Source organism: Talaromyces rugulosus, chromosome I (genome assembly GCF_013368755.1).
Source record: "Talaromyces rugulosus chromosome I, complete sequence".
Taxonomy (NCBI): domain Eukaryota; kingdom Fungi; phylum Ascomycota; class Eurotiomycetes; order Eurotiales; family Trichocomaceae; genus Talaromyces; species Talaromyces rugulosus.
The window spans coordinates 1,173,580-1,192,428 of record NC_049561.1 but is presented as its reverse complement, the minus strand read 5'-3'; the positions used below and the strand labels follow the sequence as shown (position 1 = coordinate 1,192,428).

The 18,849-nt window shown below is 51.4% G+C and overlaps 8 protein-coding genes across 8 annotated transcripts; 3 read left to right on the top strand and 5 right to left on the bottom strand.

Moving 5' to 3' along the window:
* Positions 1 to 2,119: 2,119 nt before the first annotated feature.
* On the bottom strand, positions 2,120 to 3,554 carry TRUGW13939_00400 (uncharacterized protein; the record flags this gene model as incomplete). Its single annotated transcript, XM_035483608.1, has 2 exons — positions 2,120 to 3,358; positions 3,429 to 3,554. The coding sequence occupies 2 exons, from the start codon at positions 3,552 to 3,554 to the stop codon at positions 2,120 to 2,122; spliced, it is 1,365 nt and encodes a 454-aa protein (XP_035339501.1).
* A 519-nt stretch (positions 3,555 to 4,073) lies between these two features.
* On the top strand, positions 4,074 to 5,606 carry TRUGW13939_00399 (uncharacterized protein; the record flags this gene model as incomplete). The annotated part of the gene is made up of 2 exons (XM_035483607.1): positions 4,074 to 4,353; positions 4,405 to 5,606. 2 exons carry the CDS (start codon positions 4,074 to 4,076, stop codon positions 5,604 to 5,606), a joined length of 1,482 nt encoding a protein of 493 aa, XP_035339500.1.
* A 221-nt stretch (positions 5,607 to 5,827) lies between these two features.
* On the bottom strand, positions 5,828 to 6,699 carry TRUGW13939_00398 (uncharacterized protein; the record flags this gene model as incomplete). The annotated part of the gene is made up of 6 exons (XM_035483606.1): positions 5,828 to 5,860; positions 5,917 to 6,006; positions 6,064 to 6,152; positions 6,235 to 6,365; positions 6,455 to 6,477; positions 6,568 to 6,699. 6 exons carry the CDS (start codon positions 6,697 to 6,699, stop codon positions 5,828 to 5,830), a joined length of 498 nt encoding a protein of 165 aa, XP_035339499.1.
* A 1,501-nt stretch (positions 6,700 to 8,200) lies between these two features.
* On the bottom strand, positions 8,201 to 9,568 carry TRUGW13939_00397 (uncharacterized protein; the record flags this gene model as incomplete). Its single annotated transcript, XM_035483605.1, has 6 exons — positions 8,201 to 8,816; positions 8,880 to 8,997; positions 9,053 to 9,265; positions 9,317 to 9,396; positions 9,447 to 9,457; positions 9,512 to 9,568. 6 exons carry the CDS (start codon positions 9,566 to 9,568, stop codon positions 8,201 to 8,203), a joined length of 1,095 nt encoding a protein of 364 aa, XP_035339498.1.
* A 281-nt stretch (positions 9,569 to 9,849) lies between these two features.
* TRUGW13939_00396 (uncharacterized protein) lies at positions 9,850 to 10,714 on the bottom strand (the record flags this gene model as incomplete). The annotated part of the gene is made up of 4 exons (XM_035483604.1): positions 9,850 to 9,933; positions 9,980 to 10,020; positions 10,070 to 10,201; positions 10,261 to 10,714. The coding sequence occupies 4 exons, from the start codon at positions 10,712 to 10,714 to the stop codon at positions 9,850 to 9,852; spliced, it is 711 nt and encodes a 236-aa protein (XP_035339497.1).
* Positions 10,715 to 11,094: 380 nt separating this feature from the next.
* TRUGW13939_00395 (uncharacterized protein) lies at positions 11,095 to 12,298 on the top strand (the record flags this gene model as incomplete). Its single annotated transcript, XM_035483603.1, has 3 exons — positions 11,095 to 11,193; positions 11,249 to 11,544; positions 11,602 to 12,298. The coding sequence occupies 3 exons, from the start codon at positions 11,095 to 11,097 to the stop codon at positions 12,296 to 12,298; spliced, it is 1,092 nt and encodes a 363-aa protein (XP_035339496.1).
* Positions 12,299 to 14,024: 1,726 nt separating this feature from the next.
* Positions 14,025 to 15,513, top strand: TRUGW13939_00394 (uncharacterized protein; the record flags this gene model as incomplete). The annotated part of the gene is made up of 3 exons (XM_035483602.1): positions 14,025 to 15,100; positions 15,147 to 15,344; positions 15,399 to 15,513. 3 exons carry the CDS (start codon positions 14,025 to 14,027, stop codon positions 15,511 to 15,513), a joined length of 1,389 nt encoding a protein of 462 aa, XP_035339495.1.
* Positions 15,514 to 17,934: 2,421 nt separating this feature from the next.
* On the bottom strand, positions 17,935 to 18,849 carry TRUGW13939_00393 (uncharacterized protein; the record flags this gene model as incomplete). The annotated part of the gene is made up of 1 exon (XM_035483601.1): positions 17,935 to 18,849. The coding sequence occupies one exon, from the start codon at positions 18,847 to 18,849 to the stop codon at positions 17,935 to 17,937; it is 915 nt and encodes a 304-aa protein (XP_035339494.1).

The window sequence follows — 18,849 nt, the reverse complement described above, 5'->3', positions numbered from 1 at the left end:
CTCGCTAACAATTAACCGTACAGACGGGCGGACACTGACATACAACACCCAGAGAATGGGGTCGGGTGGAGTCAGGTTGGTACGCAAGGGAGGGTCAACCGAGCTGCGTCAGTCCATGTGTAAAACTTGAAACTTGACAGTGGCGTTCAATGGTGGTTGTTCGTCTCCGATCCAGCTAGCGCGTTTCGGGATTAGTGCAGACCCATAACCGAGATCGCCCGAACAAGCCCGGCGGCTTTCGATGGGGCAGCCGTTAGGGAGTGGGGCTCAACCCCGTAGCGACCCAGATGGCTTCTCTGACCGTAACGAGTGTATTGTATTATTTCTTCTGTATTGTCACCCGTCGCCATTAGCCCACCCTTAAGACTCTTTGGGCTAGCAGCGCAACATCCTTTTCGGTTTGGTTTGGCGTGCTGTTTTTGTGTCACACGAGCGCCTTTCCTATTTAAGCGCCATGTAGCGAGCAGCTCTAGCCTCTGGTTCGCGTAGGATTTCGCCCTTCGTATGGAACCAAAGTTACATGCTCACACCTATACGGAGTGCTACTATACCTCACTCCTCCGTATACTCCGTACGGGTATCGTCTCGCTAGAATAATCATGTTGAATTATTGCGATCGCATTTCCCAATTCTGAGGCCGCGTGCGCCGCGTACCACCCTTTCCAATGATGTGATCGCCTTATCTCGGGTCGTATGGCCGGCACTTGGGAAACTTGGAAGTTGGGGCTGCGGCCGTCATGTGATCTGCCGTGAGTGACCATGTCGAGCTTCAACGTCTTTGGGGTTACTGTTTTTGGCTTTGTGATCATGATTATTATTATTGGAGCAGATGAGGTCAAATCCTGGTGAGCCAACTGTGTGCTGTGCCAGGATCCCGTCATTTTTATCGAACCGGTTTCAAATCCACTCTGAACTATGCTTTTGATGGCTTACCGTTTTACGTGCGCCTGATATGTATGTACATGTTGCTTACTGGTGGCAAATGCCGTGTAACGGTTGGATGAAATCGGGGGGTCTGGTGTTGTTATTGTTGTCGTGCTGGGACCGGCAGTTCGTATGAAACTGCATTACTGTCGCACGAGAAATTGGCCGTGTTTCTGATCTTTTCGATATCGACTGGCAGGGGTTACCCAGAGTATTTGTCAATGAGTTACTATGTGTAGCAAGCGAACTGACAGTGTCAACTCTGTTTTGGACTACCTCAATGTCGAATCCAGAGTCAACCCACATCCACCGGACACTGCATATTCTAATTATGTTTTTTTTTTTCTCTTTCCATTTTGTGTAGCCCTCAACAACGCAGCCTTGGATATGAAAGTCACAGTTGCTCGGACTGGCCGGGAATAACCACAAAAAGATTACCGCGTGTTGTAGTGTAACTCAACGCTGTGTTCGAGACGAGATTTATCATGGTTCCGTGCTTCGTCGAAAACAGACTCGGTGTTGTTATTTAGGAGAGACTTTCAGACATGATATGAACTGTTACATGTAGGGTTCAGATTATAATGGAGAAAGTCTTGGGCTGGTTAATATACCAACGAATCATCCTTTATGGAGCTAAATTATCAACGTTGTATGACCTGTCAACGTCTCCTAATCCCGTAAAAGCAGCAATAGCATTGTCGAATCTTGTAGAGAGTAAACCTGAGTGCTTCCATGGCATGACAGGTCTGGTGGTATCATGTTATCCTGCCTATAATTACATACGATCTCAAGTGGGTAAGCTATCCTGTTCATTTCTATCTCAGTAGAAATTTCACAAACTCATAGACTTGGCTTCGACTCGGAGCTCATCCCGTCCGATCAAGCACTCCAATTGAATTCAATGTTATAACGATGCATTCGATAATCTAGTAACACTATTAAACACCAGAAATTTCAAGTCTACGGCAAAGACTAGTTGAGAAACTCCACAAACCAAGCGTTGTGGCTGGTCATACTAAATTAAAAAGATTAGGGCATTCGGAAATTCAAAGTCCAATAAGTAGAGTCATTCGTATTGCTAGATATCATCATTATTATTATGTAATGCGCCATTAAATGCGAGTAGAGTGTCTATCAATCGAACCAATTGATATGCCCTAAAAATTATGTTCATTCTTGGAGAGTAGGGGCTATATCACGCAAACATGTCTTCAGCCCGACGTCGTCTGCCCCCTCTGCCATCCAGTTTGTCAGAAAAGAGTTCCTTGCCGGCGTTGTTGCTGTTGTACTTGTTTGGAAACAGCTCTTTCACTGCTTGTGCGTTCCCCTTGATCGAGACACCGTTTCCGTGACCGCGGAGTGCCATGCCTTGGTCGTTGGCGGCCCCCTTGATATATAGCTCGCCTGTGTCGGCCTCTGCTGCTCCATCCACAAGGGGCACGCTCATTCGCCTCGCAAACAGGTCGGCCGTTTCGTCAGCAGCATCGATCGCGTCTGTGCGGCGATGGTTGCTGTTGGCCTTGGCGGGGAAGAGTTCTTTCCTGAGGTAGCTTGCGGCGGTTTTGTTGGGGAATAGCTCGCGCGAGTTGCCATCACTGTTAGAGGGAAACAGTTCTTTCTTCTGATTTGCGCTGCTGGATCGAGGCGAGCGCTCACGGAACCGCCGACGAGTCTGTTGCCGTTCATCGTCGCTCCGGCGCATTTCGTCCAGATTGTCTCGACCTGGAGACGCACTTCGGTCACGCAGCCTGCCTGAACCAGCACCCTCCCCAGGAAACAGTTCCCGTGCTGCTGGCCGTCTGTTCCGTCGTGACCGAGGTCGGTCTTGTGACCCCGCTGATGAGCCTCGCCTGGCCGGGCCGTCGTCATACATGTTCACGTTGAAATCGCTATCTGCGTGTCTGTTTCGACGCCGGCGGTGTTCGCGCTCGTCGAATCGTAGTCGGTGATAGTCCCCATCGTCATCATGTCCGCTTCGCTTCTCGGAAAGTTCGCGGCGCAGCCTCTCTCTCGGGTCATGTTCAGGGTGCATCAAGTAGAAGCGGCTTGATTCGTGAGCGCGAGGTTTCTTGCGGTCCGTCTTCACTGCCGCCCGCACCTGCAAAACCGATTCTAGGTGTGAAGATAGCGACTTGGCTGTACGAAGTCGCAGTGACGGTAGTGCCGATGCATCCTCCTCGCCGAGCTGGGTCAATGCTGCCAGAGCTTGTAGCCCGACTTCCTCTGACGAGTAGACAATATTGGCAGATGTGTCGTCAATCCATTCGATGCGACTGGGCTCTTCGGCAGAGAAGTGGTCGGTCGCGAATCGCTTGATGTCGGCGGTAGCCAAATCATCCACGCCTCGAACATGGACCTTTTCATGCTGGGCTTCGGCGGTGTGCGGGTCGACGGCGCCTTCTTGTAGGACTGGGGGTGGTTGCTGGACGTCATCCTAAACATGGAGAATTAGATTTTAGCTCGACTTGTGAATGAGATCATAGAGCGAAAGTGAAAAGCCTCACCGTTTCTATCGCATCAGGCTCTGGCAGCGGACCGAGGTCAATGTCCATATCAATGTCCATTGAGGGCTCAACGGTGTTGGCGACAGGCTCAGTCGCGGGGGACTGCTGAAGAGTCACCGCCTCCATAGCTGTTGCAGTGGAAAGCGTTGGCGAGAAAAGACTGAAAAGGGGTCGCGAGATGTCAATGAGGAGGTTATGAGTAGTGCGGCATCTGCCTGTGTCTCTGTTCTTCTTCGTTCTGAGGCGGTTGGAAGAGGAGAGGCGCGGGGAAGGGTCGGGGGTGAGGTGGAGAGGCTCTGGCAGTGAGTGACAACTGCGGCGATCAACAGGTGAAGTCGGGCCCGAGAGACCGGATACTTAGCGCCGCCCGCGTCTTGGCGCTTTTCTTCTTTCTTCACCTTGGCTTTATATTTATATTTAGCACTTTGAGGACACTGCTTTTATTTTTTATTTTCAGAACCCTTGGCTTTCTTTTGTCTGGTTCTGTTTCCGTCCTTCTTGGCTTGGATACTTTGTGGACGCGAGTCTCACCAGTGACACACAGCCAATCGGCCGGTCGAGTCCATCTCGAGGCGTAATTGACATGGTCGATCTGATCGAGCGAGACGAATAATCATTAATAAATAAACTGAAAAGTAACAAGTAATGGCGCCACCTACACAATCGGCCCCTCTCGCCAGTCTCCTCGTGGCACGGTTCTTGCGCTCCAACAACTACACCGAGACTCTGGACGCCTTTATACGCGAGGCAGGTCTCCCTTCAGATGCAGGAGAGACAACAGAAAAAGAACCTGCTTCCGAGCCAGCCGGCGTAGGCCGGTGGACCCTCGAGGACATTATCCAGGAAAAGAAGACATTTGATCAAAGCCTGACTTTTGAAAGACATGACGAGTCCGTGTCTGCCAAGGACCAGTGGACTTCCCTTGGTAGGCTGACCATGGACTTTCATGTGCTCATTTGATCTAACCATATCCTAGCACCATCACAACCAACGGTGGTTGGCACTCCAAGCTCGACTAATCTGCTCCACGTGTCCGTGAAGCCATGGAAGCGAGACGACAAGGAGAGCAGCACTTCATATGTCGTCGCTACCGGGGCTGACAAGCGCCTCAGTCTGTTCAACCTAGACGCAGACCAGACCGTGGCCGCCTCGATGACGCAACTGTCGGATTCTCCCATTCTTTCCCAGACCAGTGTCTGTGATGGGAAATATCAGTTCTTAACTGGCATGTCCGGAAAGCTTCTCCTAGTTCAGAACGACCAAGTCATAGACAGCAGAAAGGACCACTCCAAGTACACTGTGCAGGTAGCCGCATATGAAGACCGCGATGATGGGAATGTATGGATTGCCACTGCGGGATGGGATGCCCAAGTCCTGGTTTACCACATGAAAGTGCCTTCTCCACCAGACGCTCCTAAAATTGGCGAGCCCGTGGGAGCCATAAAACTACCCACGAATCCCGAATCCGTCCTCATTACCCGAAACCCAGACACGCAAGAGTTGACTCTTTTAGTGTCTCGGCGAGACTCGACACATATCTACTTCTATAACCTGGAAGCCCTGCGCAGCACCAACGACGACACTGATAATGCTGCTACGGTCCAGTGCGAAGAAATAGGAAAACAAAACCTCGCGCCGCATTCCAATGCATGGATTGCCTTTTCGCCGTCTTGTTTGGCACTGAGTCCCCACGACCCTGGGCTTTTGGCTGTTGCTTTGTCAACGATGCCACATATGAAAGTCATGATTATCCGATTATTATTCCCTTCTTCTTCTTCCTCCTCCACACAAGATTCCACTCCGCAGACTCGGGAAGAGCGAAACGAATCCGCCTCGGTATCGCAGGCAACCCAAGCGATGGCCGCACTAGCCCTGCAAAACCGCGAAGACGCGGCAATCGTGATCCAGACAAACACATTCGCTCCGCAAACCCCGTACTCGACGCCGCAGGTCGTCTGGCGACCGGACGGTTCTGGTGTCTGGGTGAATGGGGACGACGGGGTGATTCGAGGCATCGAGGCCAAGACTGGGAAAATAGTGACAATGTTAAAGAATGGCCATGAAGTAGGCAGCAAAGTAAGAAGTATCTGGGCGGGATGGGTTGGGGAAAAGGAGGATTCCAGGGAAGAGTGGGTGGTGAGTGGCGGGTTTGATAAGCGGTTGATTGTATGGCGATGAATTTGCTTAAGGTTTTTTTAAAAAAGTCTTCAAATGAGATGCTAGCCTTTCAATAACAGGATCCAGCGTATGGCTTAATATAACATAATGACCGGGAGTAGAATACAAATGAAATGCTATTGATGAAGAGAAGCTCTTCGATAGAGGATAATTCTACATAGTTTTGAAATAGACTGAAACACGGTGTGAAAAGTTGCATATGAATATTTACATCAACAGGTCTATTTCACGTGGGCCTGGAGGGTTTCAAGGACCTGTCAAAGATACTCAATTAGCAATGTGTACAGACCGAAAGAAACGATTGGCATACCTCAAGCTCGATCTTAGCCTCGGCAATGTCCTGCTCACTGCCACTGCCACCAGCAATCTTCTGGGCTTCGGCAATCTGGTTGCGAATAGCCTGGATTATATTGTTAGTAAAAAAGACAAGTATGCAGACTGCGGCGAATAAACTAACCTCGGCGGAAAAGTCTTCCAGAGGGTAAGCCTCAACAGCGTTGACACTGAGGCGGGAGTCGGGCTGGACGACGGCGAAGCCACCAGACACTATAGTCCCATTCCAGTCAGTATTGTTTGATATGCAATGTATACCGGTTGTTATGGTGTTGTAGTTTTGTGGTCAACGTACGGAAGAACTGCTTGGAGCCACCGCTCTCCTCGATGATCTCAACGAGGCCGGGCTTCAGTTGTTCAATGGAAGGAACGTGGTTGGCAAGAATACCCATTTCACCGGACTCGGCGGGGACGTTGACTTGGACACTGAGGGGGTGTTAGTTATGGTTGTTGGGTCGCGCATAGTTAAAAGAAAAAAAAAAGTCGGGATGGGCGGATTGAATTGGAAAACGTACACGTCGGTAGACTTGTAGAGGTTCTAAATAGACAGCAGCGTCAGTATTGAATATTCATCCCAACAAGGTAAAAAGTTTCCGTCCTTGTCCATCGGACAAAAGCCGGGTCGTACCTGGTGAGGCATAGCCAGGGACAGCTTGATCTTGTCGGCCACGGCGTCGGCATAGGTTCTGCGACCGAGAGGGAGGCGAATGGCGGCGGGACGCGCCCGCAGGGCAGCGCGAGCGAACCGGAGAGAGCTCATTGTGCAATGGGTTGAGGAGGGTGAGGTTTGCAGGACTTTGATGATCCGTCAAATGCTGAGGTGGTTCAAGAGAACGGTCGAAGTCGGAACGGAATGCTAACCCGATGGGGAGGTCACGTGTTTCAGCTCGGAGTATCATAGTATAGGCACCATAAGGTGAATGAATAATGATATGAAAAAGCTGCGCAATGCATACTTGTATTATGCATGTTGCAAGAACATTTTCCTGATTATTCAAGGTAATATTATGCAGTATTTGGTCTTGTACAATGCAACGACTGTAGCTTTGACTCTTGAGCAGGCATTCACTCAAGTAGCGTTATTGGAAATTATTTTAATTTGTCCATATGTATAGTGCAATTGAAAGCAATTTAATAACAATAACAATAGTCAACGCCTGTCTGTTGACTTGGCAGTTAACTAGCTACGTACATACTTCCAAAGTACCTAGTTACCTGACTGTACATATTAGTCCCGAGCGCGCTAACCGCATCCGCCTAAGCGAAGTCTCCCACACAAGCGAAAGTCCTTAACGCCTACCCGCAAGAACAACCAAGTTTCTCTCTCCAGTTCAGTCCTCACTCACGACAACCACATCATCGCGACAACACCGTCAAGATGGCCAGTTCGTACCCTTTTCTCTTGCGACCACCAAATTTCTCACGTACTGACCGTTTTTTTCACACAGAGTCGAAGAACTCGTCCCAGCACAACCAGAGCAAGAAGGCTCACCGTAACGGGTTCGTCGCTTTTTAACCATCGGCTTGATTCCTCGCAGCCACTAATCGACTTGTCAACAGTATCAAGAAGCCCAAGACCTACCGTTACCCTTCCCTCAAGGGTGTCGACCCCAAGTTCCGTCGCAACCACAGACACGCTCTTCACGGTACCATGAAGGCATTGGTACGTTGACTCGCACATCTCGGACAAACATACATACAAAACGGATGACTGACAATTTCAACAGAAGGAGCGCAAAGAGGGCAAGCGTGAGATTGCTTAGCGTTTGAAAATGTCAACATAACGAAGAGAACAAAAAATTAAAAAAAACTTCATGTCTCCAAGCGGCGAAACACTATACAGTACAGTGATATTGTTATGACTTGCAGATGAAATTGGCATTCGACTATTTGATTTTATTTCGGTGTTAAAAGAGGGATACTTGAATACAAGCAATGATTGAACATTGTTCAATTCGCTTCATACTATCTACCTTTCATGGTGATATACAGGCATATGTGTGTACAGCTCTGTGGCTCTCCCGTGCCCATTTGCTGAAGGATTAATTTCTTTTCGTGCCAAGATCAGTTTTGCCCTCCAATTACCAAACACCCTCTCCCTGATTCCGTGGCGGGAGGGTGCATGGACGGAGGGCTACATTTATCGTAGCTCGTAGTTGGTTGTTAAGGAGTGGAATAATAGCAATGTGAACAAAGTCTATTCTATCAATAATATTATAATCTTGACCTGAATAATAATAATAATAATATATAACTAAATACTACGAGCTCTGCCACTCGCGAGCTCTAAAGATGACCTTTGGACTGCGCAAAGCATGCACATTCCGAATCAACCGGACCTCGCCTGCCTTGGTCTCTCGCAAATGCTTCCGGAACTGTCTCTGCTCGTCGGTGCTACCATCTGTATCATCCTGTTCGTCCGCAGCAGCAGCAAGCTCAGCCGTGCGCGCCTCCATGGTGCGTTCCAGCACATAGTGCATACTCGACAACACCTTCTCCGTGGCCGTCGCAAGCGGCAAATCCGTCGACGCAACGTCATCTGGCGACACCCACGAGCGCGTGGATTTCAGCTGCGGCGTTGTCGAAGCCGTGAAAACAGCCTCACGCAGACGCGCCACCATCAGCGCCGCAAACATGTCGCCCGTACCATTAAAATTGCAGTCGAGAGCTGGTACGTCGACGCTAAACAGGCGCGGAGAGCCGTCGGAGCGGATGGTTGAGCCGATCACGGTCAGTGTCGAGGTGGGCGTCGACGAGCCCAGGCGTGAGAGCTGTATCGAGGTGACGATGACGTGCGGGATTGAGTAGGTTGCGTGGATGGCGCTGATGGCAGCGGTGATGTCGGCGACGGTGGATATTTTGACGCCGGAGAGGACTCTACAATCACAATTAGAGAGATAGAGAGAGAGAGAGAGGATGAAAGTAATTGTAGGTGCTCACTCGGCTTCGAATTGGTTTGGCAATATCAGATCTGCATGGCGGATTGCTTTTTTATATGCCGGCACGACGTCCTCGTTCACGTACAGACGGCCGAGATCGCCCATGACCGGGTCCAGGACTGCTTTTGTTAGTTTGAAAGAAAAGTGGAAATGGCGATAAAAAAAAAGACTCACTCCAGAAAAACGAGCCCGGCCTCGACTCTGCCCTCCGCTTGAGATCCTCGGCGATATCGCCCACGGCCTCGACGGCCGCTGCAGACGGCGCATAGCCCGAGAGCAGCACGTCAAAGTCGGTTAGATAGCTCTGGGCGAGACCCTGGTAGAGCTCGCGGATTTCCTGGGCGCTGGTTTTGGTGCCTTTGACTTGGCGGTAGCCAGTGTGGTTGCCTTGTGGTTACTGGTTAGTAAAGATGTTGTTCAGGGTGTTGAAGGTCTTACTAAAGTGGACGGTGTTGATGCCGGCGACTTCGCAGCCCAGCGACTGCATGACATAGGTGGCCATTGTGTTGCCGACGAACCTGGCAATTGTCAGTGACTAAGAAGGCCTTTTAAAAAGAAATTAACTGACCCGTAGGAGACCTGTAGAGATATCATATTAGCATGTTCGTGCATCGAGCATGGAAGAGGACCTACATGGCTGGCTATCGCGAGGACTTTGGTCTCTGGGACCATGTCCTGTTCTCCAGACATGATAGCTATAAGAAGACGTGGTCTAAGTAGGATTAAAAACAAATAAACAGTTGTCGTCGAACAAAGAGACGCAAACAATCAATTATCGCGTCTGCAAAGTCAAAAATGCAGCCCCGCTATTCGAGCACGTCGCCGCCACTTTGTTCTGACTAACTCGGGCCGTTCACTACATCGGAGTACATCATTGATCGCGTGCACTTGTTCATGAACCTTGTAACAAGGAATAGTGAATAGTAATGGATATAAATAATTCAATTGTCTACATCGTAATTCGTATGCACCTATTTGCCAGTGCTGCCAAACCCTCCGACGCCACGCACGCTCTCTTCGAGCTGTTCCACCACGAGGACATCTGGGGTATAAATCTGGACGAGTTAGATGGGTCAACAGAGATGAAACGGCAATGCTCACTCTTTCCAACACAAGCTGGGCGATTCGGTCTCCCTGTTTGACTGTTGCACATTAGCCTCGTTCGAAACAGCACGAAATAAAGAGACATACTCGTAAAGTCGACATCGGAAAAGTTAAACAGCAAGACCTTGACCTCGCCGCGATAATCCGCATCAATCACACCGGCACCGGTGTCGATAAAGTTCTTGGACGCGAGGCCACTGCGCGGCGCAATGCGGCCGTCTACCCTCAAGTCAGAAAAAAACGCGGTAGCATTGTTTTTATCAATGCAGGAAACAAACATGTGCCCTCTGGAACAGCAATAGCCAGCCCCGTGTCAACAAGACCCTTGCCCTTGGCCGGGATAACAGCCTCCTTTGCACTGTAAATGTCGTATCCCGCAGCAAACGCAGAACCGCGCGTGGGCGCCGTGGCTGACTCGACCAGCTTTTTCACCATCAGCGGTGGCTGGGGCTGCGAGATGGATGTGACGGCGGTGCCATTGGAGGTAGACGAAGCCATGACGGAGGCAATGCTCGAATCGGGTTCTGTTGTTTTTGTTCGCTTTGGGAGCGGGGATGCAGGGAGAGATGGAGGTTCGTGTACGGCGGCGGCGGAGGTGTCTGGAGGTGGTGTGGTCTCCTTGGTCATGGTAGACGAGGTCGAGAAACGCAAGACGGTGTGTGGGAAGGAATTGCAGGTGCGAATCATGGGTCTATAAACGAGACGCCATCCCTTGGACGCAGGTCGCAGCATCTTGGTTCTGTCGACGCGTCTGGGCGGTGAGGGACGCGCCGCGTGTAAAGTTTAGGGCTGGGCCCTATCTTAGCATTACCCGTAGTACTACTAGTCTAGGATACGATTTACTGTGGTTACTCAGTACGTAGTTATTATCTGTTAGTAATAGTTAGTCCTATATATTATCCACTGCAATTGGCCTCGAGTCTTGACACTACAGCATACGTAGTATTATTAGTGTTCAAGACTGAGTAAGCGGGGAAGCGGAGACCTCGGCGGCCCCGGAGAAGCTCAGTTGCCTCGGCCCCGGCTACTCCTGTTTGGTTCCTTCATGAACACGTCTGGAGCACGCTCCACGACTGGCAGTCTCTTACTTCAATTATCCTCGACAGTGCACTATGGCGGGCCCGCTGCGACAACCGATTGACATTGCCTCGCTCGAGAGGTACATTGGGCAGAACCTGCCGGTGGTCAAGACGCCGCTGGACGTGAAGCAGGTTGGATATGCCTTGCTACGACTTCCAACTAAAGAAAGCTAACATTGATTGGTAGTTTGGCTTTGGACAGTCCAACCCCACGTACCAGCTCACAGCCAGCGATGGCCAGAAATTCGTGCTACGCAAGAAGCCGCCCGGCAAGCTGCTCTCCAAGACGGCGCACATGGTCGAGCGCGAGTACCAGATCATCCACGCGCTGGAGCAGACAGACGTGCCTGTGCCCAAGGCGTATATCCTGTGCGAGGACAGCAGCGTGATCGGGACGCCGTTTTATATCATGGAGTTTCTGGCGGGCAGGATGTTTACCGACCCAGCGTTTCCCGGCGTGAGTGCGACGGAGCGAAACGAACTGTGAGACACCCGAGCAACAAAAGGCCCCTCCCCGGTTTCAAACTGACAAAAAACCAGCTGGCATGATGCCCTTCGCACGCTCGGCAAACTGCACCGGGTCGATCCCAAGTCCGTCGGCATGGAGAAATTCGGCAAGCCGACGGGCTTCTACGACCGGCAGATCGCAACCCTAACGCGGATATCGCAGACACAGGCGGGCGCAGTTGACGTCGACACGAAACAGGCCGTGGGCGAGCTGCCACACATTGGCGAAAACGTGCGCTTCTTCTCGGACAGGGCGAGCCAGCCGCGCGACCGGTCGACGTTTGTGCACGGCGACTACAAGATCGACAACCTGGTATTCCACGCGACAGAGCCACGTGTGATTGGCATCCTGGACTGGGAAATGGCCACGATCGGCCACCCGCTGTCAGATATCTGCAATCTGACAAGCCCGTGGCACATGGACACGAACGAGGGCAAGGCGGCGGCGTTTCAACCGGGCCACACGCCCGGCATCCCCACGCGCGCGCAGAGCCTCGAGTGGTATGGGCAGGCGGCCGGCTGGGATCCGAGGGCAGATGTGACTTGGGGCGATGCGTTTTTCTTTTTTCGCAGCTCGGTGATTATGCAGGGCATAGCGGCACGGTATGCGCTGCGGCAGGCCAGCAGTGCGCACGCGCGCGAGTATGCGTTGAAGATGAAGCCGTTTGCCGAGGAGACGTACCAGCGCGTACGAGTGGCCGAGGCGGAGAGGGCGAGGGGGAAATTGTAGTTTGGAGAATATCTCCGGATCAGTGACGCATGCATATACGTAGGCGATATGGAGTATACATGGTATATACTACTATACGTGGTCGGGTGAAAAGAAGTGTATGCCAATCAGATTAGCGACTGTTGGGACTAGCCCAGTCTGGATCTTACTCATGTTTCAGGTCAGGTCAGGTTATGCTGACCTATAACTATGATATTACTATTACTATTTACGTGGTAGTAGTACTGCATGGCTGACGTGGTTCGGACTGCCCGTGTCTTGGATGATTCCTTCTTGTTTTGTTTGTTTCTGGACATGTTGAGAAGGATATCAAGAACAAAGCTCCCAATATGTTGGAATAAATGTACATACATATATGTAATATATAAATGGCGCAATCTGGTAGATAGTAGCAATATAGCCTGTGCCACGCACGCCCATCCAGTCATAATACGGTGCCCATTGGACACGCATGCATACGACGTCGACGGACGGCGGGCTTGGCAGAGCCGCTGGCCGCTGCCATTGGCCGCTACGGGGCCCCGCTGTGGGGCGCGGCGTCCACTAGAAGAGCCTCATTCCGGCGCGGCTTATTGGCGATACGCGGTAATTACCAAAAGTTACCGCAAACACGCGGCCGGCAGCGACGGAGCCGCGTATGGCCAATACGGGCCCGGATGAGCCGCGAGGAAAGAGCGTGTGGCGCAGAGGCCTCGTCATCGCGCGCTCCTTCCTTCCCGGTCGGCGTCTTGTCTCTTGCTGTTTTGCGTGTCTGTCTCGACAGTGTCTCTGTTTCTCCCGACTCTCTCTCAGTCTCTCTCAGACTCTGTTCTGTATCTCTGCCTCTGTCTGTCTCCGTCAGCAGGCCCTCGAGAATGCAGGCTAGCCTCCCTGCAGTACTAGGCCTGCACCGTGGAATACTCGCTGGCGCCACTCACTAGCCCGCGACGGGTCGGAGAGGGGAAGCAAACGATCGGCGTCGTCGTCGTTGCCGTGGGCCCGCCCGTCGATTCCTATTTCTTGCGGCTCGTGCCACTTCAGAGCCTCATGGCCTTAATTGTTTGCTGCAACTTTTTTCGCTCGATTCTTCCGCTCCAAATAGTCCTCGATAACTATCGACTCGAGCGCGAGACTGCTGACCGACCGAAACCCTGTGTTTCTCCGCCGAGTGCTGTGCTCTTCTTGCTGCAGCCCGACTTCCGCAGTTCCGCTGTTTGTGCCAGCTGAGCCTCTGTCTCTCCCTCAGTTCTCGGAGACCTCCCTCTGTCTCCCTCCACCTCCCTACCTCGCTGTTCAGCCTCGCTCAAATTCTCTGCCTCGCCGTTCTCCCTCTTCCTCTCACTTCCTCCTCCCTTGCCGTGCTTCTTCTCCCATCCTGTCAGGGGCGATCGACACTGTTACCGCCGCACTTGATTGCGCCGCGTAATTGGTAGCTAGCCCGCCCCGTGATTGGCTGCTGCGCGCCAGCATTCGTCAGCCTGCCAATTTCCTGCGATTGTGCTTTATTCTGGCTGCCTCGGCGCCCTGCCTATAACTGCGGCTCTTCTCGTGCCATTGCCGCGACATTGTACATTTGTCCTCGTGCTACATGGTTACTGTGTCCTCGTCTATTGATGGTCATTGTGTTCTCGTACTATTGATGGTCATTGACTGAGCTTTTGAGTGCATTCGTGCATCATCCGGTAAGCCGCCACCACATCATGTCCATCCACATGTATATCCTTCTGACGCATCCGACAGATCTCCCATGGCCGACGTGTATGACTCCGATGACGCCTGCAATCGCTCCCCGGCCCTGCAGCCGGCGGTGATCAAGTACGGGCCCGACGAACCCTCGCCTCCCTTCCCTCACAAGCGGCCTGCTTCGCGAGACCGAGACTCGCCAGGCTCGGACGGTGGCCGTTCGCGTAAGCATCACCGGACGCACAAAGCACTCCGATCTACCCAAGGCGATGCCGTCCTGATCGGCATTCTAGGCCCAAACCGCCCCGACATTGCCCAGCAAGCCGGCGCGAGGCCGCTGCGAAGCGAGTCCGACTCGGATGACGACTATCGCGAGCGCGCCGTCAAGCTCTCTCCCCGGCCCAGCATCGTCCCTTCCAGCGACGTCGCCAAGCAGGTTGCCAGCGATGCCTTGGGCCTGGTACACAACGAGCACGTCCGCAACAACCATAACAACCACCACCACAACAACAACAACAATAACATCCTGCCTCCTATCTCAGAACTCGTCTTCCCGCCGCTGCCCTACCATCGTCGCGGCTCTGAACAGGTCATCCACGATGGCCTGGCTACTTCGGTCGTAGCTAGATATACCATCTCCCCATCAAACATGCCCGCTCAAGAACTGCTGCCTGCACTTCACTCTCCCCCGCACTCTACTGCTGGATCTCCGGAGAACACCCAGAGTCTGCCGCCGGTTCAGTCTCTTCTAAGAGACATCAGTTCAGTTTCCGTCTCCTCGCCCCATTATGGTGCTGCTTCGGCTCCTTCTCCTGCTGGTGTCCACTCACGGCGGGTCTCGACCTCGCTGCCTCCACCACCGCTTCCTCCCCAATCCCAAATGCCTACACCGTACTCGCCCGCCGCACCGTCACCATATCCATGGCGGCCGTCAGGCTTTAAATCCGAGGGGTCCACTGTGTCTACCGTGTATGAGACGCCATCACAAGGGCCGCTCACAGGGAAAAGTCCTGCCAACAGCTATCCGACTCCTACTGAGCCTCGGCCGCCGGGAGAAGAGAATGCCGAGGCTGGCAGTCTGTATAAATGCCAGTTTCCCGACTGCAACGCTGCGCCATTCCAAACACAGTATCTTTTAAAGTATGTTTCTCAAATATACATAAAATATACGTACTGACTACTTTAGCTCACATGCCAATGTTCACTCACAAGAGCGACCGCATTATTGTCCCGTCCAGGATTGCCCGCGTGGCGTAGGCGGCAAAGGTTTCAAGAGGAAAAACGAGATGATCCGGCACGGGCTGGTGCACGATTCGCCAGGATACGTGTGTCCGTTTTGTACGGATCAGCAGCACAAATACCCTCGGCCGGACAATCTGCAAAGGTACTTAGTTTCTTTGCCTTCTTTGCTCTCTTTGTAGCCGTCTAACAAGCCCAGACATGTCAAAGCGCACCACATCGACCGAAGCAAGGACGACCCAGAGCTGCGCGATGTGCTTTCACAAAGGCCCAAAGGCAGCGGGCGCGGCCGTCGACGACGGGGGCACACATGATGAGACGCATTGACGTTTGATGTAGTCTTGAACCCTACAAACCAAACACGAAAGAATTGGCCAGACAGGTATGTCAATCAATATACTATAACGAATGTATTATAGTAGATACTGATTGAATACAGAGCCAGCCTGTCACGACCGACGATGCTCTCTGTATACACTGCAGAAATCCCACTGGGGACATCCGGCGACAGCTAACGAAGTGACGAGTTACGACGTATGATTTAGAATTGGACATATTGAGGTCGCCTCCATGGAGACGATGTACATAGGTACATGCAGATACAATCGTGTTGGCTATGAGCCGACGTCGAATACAAATTGATATCTATAACTTTAGTATGACATGACGACATGATGTGTGTGACTGTGTGCGTAGTCACCTGACCAGTAGAACTTGCCCAATACAGTAATTCCCACGCCTTCCTAATCCAGTATCTGGCATACACGCTTTAGGCCAGTCGACAAGTAGCACTAGTCACGTGGAAGTGACCATATCTGCTTCGTTCCTGGCGCTTCACTTTCTTTCTCAAGCTAGACCCCTCCCGTCAACACCTTGTCGACAAACTCGGACAAAGTGAACCCTGGGGCCGTTCTCACAATAGTAGTGCATCATAGCACCACACGTGCATATGCAAGCACATCAATTGACGGCTGATACCCTGATGCCCTGATAGCTCATGCAGTTCGACTGAACGTAGGGTGTACGGCCAACCAATAACCCGCAGCAGCGACAGCGGCAGTCAACCTGAAACCAAGTATATGAAACAGATCTGACATGGCTTTTTTTTCTCCGTATGGGGGGGTTACGCCATATGCTGATTTGATTTGATGGGAACTCGTGGGAATGACTCGCCATGTGATTTGTACAAGGTACAGTGTGGTAGTATGTACACTTTGTGCCACGGTCATACCCCTCCTCCGCTCTTCCCCCCTCCCCCTCAGGGCTGAATAAAGCCCATGCGCATATGGCATGGAGAAACTAAGAACTAAGATGCAATGCAGGGTTCATGCACGTCCTTGTACATAAACCCACTACAGAGTACTTTTGCAGTTCGTACACTACGCACGTACATCCTGATACTGGAATACAAGCGCTGTCAAAAAAAGTAGACGGACCCCACGCTTCATTTTACCTGTTTGGGTTTTGTACAGATACGCGGCTGCAACTCGCCGGCCTGTGATTGGCTTTGTCGACCGAACCAAGAAACTCAAAATGGTACGAGTAACGGGGGTAGACTGAACTGGGCAACTAAACTATGGAGTAAGTATCCTTTTTACCAAAAGGAGTATAATGAGGTATCTGCCGGCGTTGTCCGTGTGTCTGTCTGTGTGTGTGTCTGTGAAGTGCCAAGGGTGATGATTGCCACGAGGGTCGGGGGGTTCCAGCCTTCTTCCCACCTTTCATCTAAAACTACCTAGTTTAGTGTTGTTTACTCTATAGATACTACACCACAAGCCACGTGCCAGCTTCGTATAGCCAAATCCCCAAAAACTTTTATACGATCCTCAGATCAAGGCTAGGTTAGACCGAGAAAAAAAAACGTTCTGGCAAATCGCCCAGATAAGAGGCTGACACCGGGGCCCATTGTCGATCGTGTGCGGATCACACAACCAACATGAAATTCTTTTTGTGATTTCCATTGCTTCTATCCAATAATGATCTGCTTATGATTTTCTCTTTCATCCCAAACGATTTCTGCCGATCTTGCCCAAATACAGTAAACGAAGATGAAGTAGCCCTAGAGGGAAATCCGGAGGCGGCCGAACTTTTGCCTTTTGAGTCTTACTCTCCTTGACTGACAGTAGTTAATCATGCAGGAGCTGGAGAAAATTTGATCGGCAGTCTTTCTTATGGTGCCTGGCTAGCTCTGCGCCATGACTTGTTAAAGACAGGCATTCTACATGTAAAACCGCCCCCGAGTATCCATGATGCTGCATGTCCCAATATTGGATACACACACACACACACACACACACACACACACACACACACACCCGTACATGACAAAAAAAAGAACATGTCTCGAAATAGAAGGAATGCCGTCTGCAAAGTCATCATTTGATTAGGGTGGTTGATAAGGGTGGTTGATAAGTGTAGTTGATAATGTAGTTGATAATATAGCTGATAATATAGTTGATAATATAGTTGATAATGAAGTTGATAATGTAGGTGATAATGTAGGTGATAATGAAGTTGATAATGTAGGTGATAAGTGTAGTATATTATCAAAGCAAGTAAAGCCAGCAAGGCAAATAAATTAAAGCAATAAAAATAAAATACATGAGAATCGTAAGACCAGTAGCAAGCACAACTCCGCGCAATGCGTCTATACCACCATCAACCCTGCATACTGAGACACGGCTTATACCTAGGTTGATAACTGACAGGCGAAAACAAAAAAAGAAAAAAAAAAACTACCGCCCCCGACAGTGAATCCGACGCACATGATCTTTCATATTATCCGCTCGGCTAAACACCCTCCCACAGCCCTGCCACTCACAGGTAATCTGCGGATTATGCTTGGCCTCATGCCTCGCACGATCCTTTTTGCTAGAAAACCCGCCCTCGCGCGATTGCGGACAGCCGTCGAAGCGGCAAAACAGGTATTTGCGATGCCGGTTGTAGTGTTTGCGAAGATCGCAGGCCCGTGTAAAGACGGTCTTGCTGCTGCAGCCAGGGTGGGCGCAGCGCCAGGTGCCGTTGGCGCTGCGGACGCCGCAGTCGGAGAGGTTGTCGAGGGAGTCGGATGTTATACTGGGGGAGGATGAAGAAGAAGAGGAAGGTAAATGTCGTTGTTGGTGTTGTTGTTTTTGGTGGTAATGGTTGTGAATATGATGGCGACGGGGGTGGGAGAGGCGTGGTACAGCGTGATATGATGGGACAGGGTTGATTTGTTGCTGTCTGGCCGCTGCGTCTTCTGCATATCTCTGCATGGCGAATTCGAATTGTTGTTGTTGCTGCTGTTGTGGATGGCTGTTCCAGACAGGCGAGACCGGCGAGACCGGAGACACAGAAGCAGAAGAGTCAAACGATCCAGCCATGAACGGCACTTGATAGTATTGAGACTCGTAAAAGGCCGGCTGGGGGTACGGATATGCTGTTGTTGTCGGCGACGGCGACGTCGACATGACCAAGGGCTGGGGCTGCTGTTGCTGCTGCTGGTGGCACGAGTCGGCAGCAAACAGATGCGATGCCATCTCGTTGTCGCCCTCGAGTGCTCGCCGGGCCTGCTCGGAGAAGAATCCCGACATGTCGAACAGCGCGGTATACGGCAGTTTGCCCGCAGAGTACACCTCTGGGCATTGTTGGAATTGGGTTGTCACGAACAT